Consider the following 6,000-nt stretch of genomic DNA (forward strand, 5'->3'; position numbering starts at 1 on the left):
TGTTTACCCTTTCCATCCCTTCCCATCCTTCTCCCAACCAACCCTCCCCCCCCCAAGTTGTAAAGTTCGTTTTTGACATGACAACTTGTACTTCTCATTGTTGCAACAGGTCCACCTGTATCCTTATTTAAACTATTTGTTTTTCCCCTTCCCCTCCACAAATTATACCGACATCAAATACAGTGAAAGCAGGGGTTATACTGTGGGGGAGGGATCCAGAGTCTTTTCTAAGCCTTTTTCTAATTCTTCAGCCCTTTGTGACTAAGCCAACGAGTCCTGGGGCTTCAACCCCACTGCTGTATCTGACAACCTCATAAATCTTTTTTTTTTTTTTTGGGTCCAGTCGTGAGGCCTGAACTCTGGGCCTGAGTGCTGTCCCTCAGCTCTTCAGCTCAAGGCTAGCATTCTACCACTTGAGCCACAGCACCACTTCTGGCTTTTTTGTTTTTGCTTATGTGGTGCTGAGGAATCGAACCCAGGCCCTCAGGCATGCAAGGCAAGCGCTCTACTACTGAGCCAACTTCCCAGCCCCAACCTCATAAATCTTATTTCTGCTGTGCCAAGATCATATACTCTGTTACTTACTGGAAATCCCTACCCAGATGTTCAAAAGCAAATATTTTCTTCCTCTTCCTGTTTCTGTTACCTCAGATTTCACCTAATAATTGAAACAGAAATTTCACAATCATAATTTAACTCTTCTGCCAGCTACTGTGACTCACACCTGTAATCTCAGCTTCTAAGGCGGCTGAGATTATGAGGAGCATTGATTGAAGCCAACTTTGGCAGAAAAATTTCTGAGACTGTTATCTCCAATTAATTACCAAAGAAAAGATAGAAGCAGAAGTATGGCTTAAGTGCTAAAGCATTAGCCTCAAGTGAAAAGGGTAAGGGAGAGCTCCCAGGTCCTGAGCACAGGCCTCAGTACTAGCACAAAAATAAAGTAAAAAAATAATGTTTTTCTTCTCTTTCACATTCTTGTAGTCATTATTTCCTCAAATTAAATACTGTCTCTTTTTTTCTACCACTGATAATTCTGGTCTGTTCTTTTTATACCTTGTTTACAGTAATCACTGAAGTTCTTATTATGTATTTAATTTTCATTTCGCCAACACATAAACATACACAGTTTCAAAAATTATTGTCCTGAAACAGAAATCTCTTCATGTTGTTCCTCTGAAAATAAAACTTGGATCCACTCCTGTAAGTCTAATAAGCCTCCCAGTTATACATACATATTTAATTCATACAGAATTTTCTGTCATAATGTACTCTTTGATGCCCAAAATACTTCTGTACTTATTTTTCACTCTGCCTGTGATGTTTATCCATCATCCTGCTTGACAGAGTATTTCTCATTCTTAAAATTTGGCTCAAGAAATTCACCTATTTTACAAATAATTCAGCTAGTCTTTGTTTTTGTTTTTGTTTTATCAGTCATGAGGCTTGAACTCAAGGCCTGAGCACTCTCCCTGAGCTTTTCACTCAATGTTAGCGCTCTTCCACCAATTTGAGCCAACTCTAGTTTTTCTCGTGGTTAATTGGAGATAAGAGTCTCACAGACTTTCTTGCCCAGGCTAGCTTCAATCAGGTGTGGGCCACCAGCTTCCAACTCCATTCACCTAGTCTTTAAGAAAAGGGTATCTAGAATTTGTGTGTGTGTCTGTGTGTAAGTCCTGGGGCTTGAATTCAAGGCCTGGGTGCTGTTATTGAGCTTTTGTGCCCAAGGATAGTATTCTATCACTTGTGCCACAGCTCCATTTCCAGCTTTATGTTTAATTAGAGATAAGAGTCTTATGAACTTTTGTGTCTGAGCTGGTTTTGAACCACAATCCTCAGATCTCAGCCTCATTATGTAGTTAGGATTATAGGCGCAAACTACCAGTGCCCAGTTTTCCATATACTCTTACAGAAACTTTTTTTTTTGCTAGTTCTGGGGCCTGAACTCAGAGTCTAGGCACTGTCCCTGAGCTGCTTTTGCTCAAGACTAGCACTCTAGCACCACTTCCTGCTTTTTCTGTTTATGTGGTAGTGAGGAATTGAACCCAGAGCTTCATGCATGCTAGGCAAGCACTCTACTACTAAGCCACATTACCAGCCCTTACAGAACTTTTGATTATACTCTTATTTTACTATAATGATTTGTTGACGTATATAATCTCCTAAAAAAAAAAAAGTTAAACAGTAAGTGATTATCAGTAAATGACTATTAGACCCTTGGTACCGGTAGCTTACCCCTATAATTCTAGTTCTTGGGTTAGTGGAAACAGAAGATAATGGGGTTCAAAACAGTCCCAGCAGAGGGAAATTGGACATAGTGGTACCTGGCTGCACTTAATTAGAAAGCAAAACACTGTGAAAAACAGGGCATGTGGTAATTCATACCATCAGTGCCCTGTAATCCTAGCTATTCAGGCTGAGATCTGAGGATCACTGTTCAAAACCATCTCATGTAAAATAGTAAATAGTCCATGAGACTACTATCACCAGTTAACCACCAAAAAGCCAGATGTGAAGAAGTATCTCAAGTAATAGAGTAACAGCCTTGAGAAGAAAAGCTAAGCAAGAACAAAGATCTTGAGTTTAAGTCACAGTACTGCCAGAAAAAAGAAAAACAGGGCTGGAGGCATAGTTTAGCAGTGTTGAGCCAGCTTAGCAAGCACAAGGTTCTGAGTTCAACCCTCCAGTACCACCAAAAAGTAAATCACTATTTGTGGAAGATTGGCCACTTTGGCCGAGAAAAGCTTTTTTTTTCCTGTTTTGTTTTGTTTTTTTCCTTTTCTTTTCTTTTCTCTTTTCGCCAGTCCTGGGGCTTGAACTCTGAGTCCCTGAGTTTCTTTTGCTCAAGGCATGTGCTCTACCACTTGAGCCACAGTACTGCTTGCAACTTTTTCTGAGTAGTTTATTGGAGATAAGAGTCTCACAAGCCAGGCACTGATGGCTCATGCCTGTAATCCTAGCTACTCAGGAGGCTGAGATCTGAGGATTATAGTTCAAAGCCAGCCCTGGCAGAAAAGTCCATGAGACTTATATCCAATAAACCATCAGAAAACCCAAATGGCACTGTGGCTCAAATGGTAAAGCCCTGGCCTTGAGCTGAAGAGCTCAAGGACAGGGCTTAGGCCCAGAGTTCAAGCCCAAAGACCAACAAAAAAAAAGTCTTATGGACTTTCCTGCCCTGTCTGGCTTCAAACTACAATCCTCAGATCTCAGCCCCCTGAGTAGCTAAGATTTACAGGCATAAGCCATTGCCACCCAGCTCTGAGAAAAAGTTTTAAGATATATCTAGGGCTGGGAATGTGGCTTAGTGGTAGAGTGCTTGCCTAGCATGAATGAAGCCCAGGGTTCCATTCCTCAGTACTACATAAACAAAAAAGGCCAGAAGTGGTGCTGTGGTTCAAGTAGAGTGCTAACCTTGAGCACAGAGAGGCTCAGAGATAGAGCCCATGTCCTGAGTTTAAGCCACAGGACCAGCAAAAAGATAGATAGATAGATAGATAGACAGACAGACAGACAGACAGACATATCTATAGAAAGATAGATAGATATGCAGTTAGCCCTTCCAAGGTTTAGCTAACCATATTCTCGTTTGTAGGGAAATGACAACTATGTGCAGTTAGTACTGCAATACTAACAAATTAGAGAAATAAATAGGGAAATAGTTTTCCAGAGTTGTAGAATATTTCAGGATGCAAAAATTGTGCTCTGTGCCAATATCCCACTTTTTTTTAAATTAATTCACTTTATAGAAATGACTTTCCAGCAGAGCCCCAGTGCCTCATACCTGTAATCCTAGTTACTCAGGAGGCTGAGATCTGAGTATAGTGGCTAAGACAGGCTGGTAGGAAAGTCTGTGAGACTCATTTCCAGTTACAAGCTAGAAATGGAGTATTAGTTCAAATGGTAGGTGCTACCACTTAGGAACAGCACCAGGCCCTGAGTTCAAGCCCCAGTAACAGCACCAAAATAAATAAGTACATACATAAATACTTTCCACCAGGCATGGCAGCACACGCCTATAACCTCAACCAACATTCAGGAGGTTGATGCAGGAGAATCATGAATTTGAGGCCTGCAAGGGCTACAATAGCAAGACCTTCCTCAAAATACAAAGTAAATGAAATACTTTATTTGAAAAATTAAATACAATAGATGGGTGAATCAGTAAGATGAGTGGATCAATAAAATTTGGTGTACATATGTACAATGGAATTTTACTCATCTATTAAAAAGTATAATATTTATTGATACAGATCTGAGGAAATGGAAATGGATTTTTATTGGTGGTGGGGTATTTGTTTTTGTTTTTTTTTGGTGGGAGGGGGCCAAAGTGAGTGTAGAAATGGGGGGAAGGAGGATGAACAAATGTAATCACACTATTCAGTATACATACAGTGTATGGGAAATATGTAACTTGTGGGAAGAGAAAAGAGGGGGAAACTAGAGGAAAGCAAAGGAAGAGTTGACATTGTCCAAAAAAGAAATGTACTCATTGCCTGACTTAGGAAATGGTAACCTTAATAATAATTAGCTGAGCATCAGAGGCTGAGATCTGATGATCAAGGTTCTAAGCCAGCCCAGGCAGAAAAGGCCTGAAGTGCACTAAGAGGCTCAGGGATAGCACCCCAGCCCTGAGTTCAAGCCCCAGGACCAGCAAAAAAAATAAATAAAACAAAATAATATGTAAGATATGACTCAGTGCTACAACACTTGCCTGGCACGCACAGTCTTCTGATTTCAATGCAATGGAGAGCAAAAGGAAAGGAAAGAAGCGTGGAAAGAAAAGGAGGAGAAGAGCCTTTGTTGCTTATGTACATATTCAAGTATCTATTAGGTGCTGCCAGAAGTAATTCAGTCTCCTGAGTAACTATTGGCCTATACTTATGATAAGTGAAATATTCAAGCCTAAACATACTTAATAGTAAAATTTTATTCAGAAATGTGAAATTATTGTTATCCTAGCTAGTTTCAGAGATACAAGTTGCTAAAATAGCACTGATATCATGCACTGTCCTAATCTGATTTTCAGCCATGCCACCACCACCACCTGGTGGAGGAATGGTAATGATGCAGCTCAATGTACCGAACAATCCACAATCTCGTGCTCACTCACCCCCTCAGTGGAAACAAAACAAATATTACTGTGACCACCAGAGAGGACAGAAATGTGTGGAATTTAGCAATGTAGACAATATTGTCCAGGTAAGATATTTTCTTTATTGTCATTTTGAGCCTACATTTTTATCAGCTAAATGAACTATCTCATTGAATTTAAAATTCTAAAAGAAGATTGATAAAGATGTTTGAAAATCTCTATCTGTATTTTATCAACATTATGTGTCAGTATTACATGATAACTTCTATATATTCACCAAACATTATCCTTACAAATAAAGAGAGCTAGGTTTGGTGGTCCACATCTATAAGCTCAGCATGCTGAGGAACTTGAGCTTGAGACTACCCTGGGATACATGGAATGACCCTGTCTCCAAAAATAAAATATCAGAAGAGATTGTAAGGAGTGGCCTAGTATATAGAAGGTTCTGGGTTTCATACTAAACACATAAAGAGGAAAAGATTAAAGTTCCATAAACAAAAAGACTTAAAACATTTATTCCCCCTTTCGTGTGTGTGTGTGTGTGTGTGTGTGTGTGTGTGTGTGTGTGTGTGTATGTGTACCAATTCAGTGATAAAACATTCCTCATATAAAGGAATCCACTTTGCTGGGTACCAGTGGCTCACTTCTCTAAACTTACTCAGGAGATTGAAATCTGGGGATCTCTATTTGAAGCCAGAGCCAGAAATGGAGGTGTGGATCAAGTGGTAGAAAGTAAGCCTTGAGTTGAAAATCTAAGGGAGATGGCTAGGAAGGTGGCTCAGTGGTAGAGCGCTTGCCTTGCATGCTCGAGGCCCTGGGTTTGATTCCTCAGTACCACATAAGCAAAAAGAAAAAAGCCAGAAGTGGCGCTGTGGCTCAAGTGGTAGAGCGCTAGCCTTGAG

General features: G+C 40.2%; 1 protein-coding gene across 7 annotated transcripts in view; it reads left to right on the top strand.

Annotated features, from left to right (window-relative positions):
• The window catches only part of R3hdm1 (R3H domain containing 1), a 160,024-nt gene that overhangs the window by 136,458 nt on the left and 17,566 nt on the right, over positions 1-6,000 (top strand). For all 7 annotated transcript variants that reach the window (XM_013030827.1, XM_013030823.1, XM_013030821.1 and 4 more), the window contains one exon: positions 5,030-5,202. In XM_013030827.1, coding sequence (XP_012886281.1) covers positions 5,030-5,202 — 173 coding nt within the window. The remainder of the gene's footprint in view (positions 1-5,029; positions 5,203-6,000) is intronic.

Source organism: Dipodomys ordii, unplaced genomic scaffold (assembly GCF_000151885.1).
Source record: "Dipodomys ordii isolate 6190 unplaced genomic scaffold, Dord_2.0 Scaffold133, whole genome shotgun sequence".
In the NCBI taxonomy this organism is placed as follows: Eukaryota; Metazoa; Chordata; class Mammalia; order Rodentia; family Heteromyidae; genus Dipodomys; species Dipodomys ordii.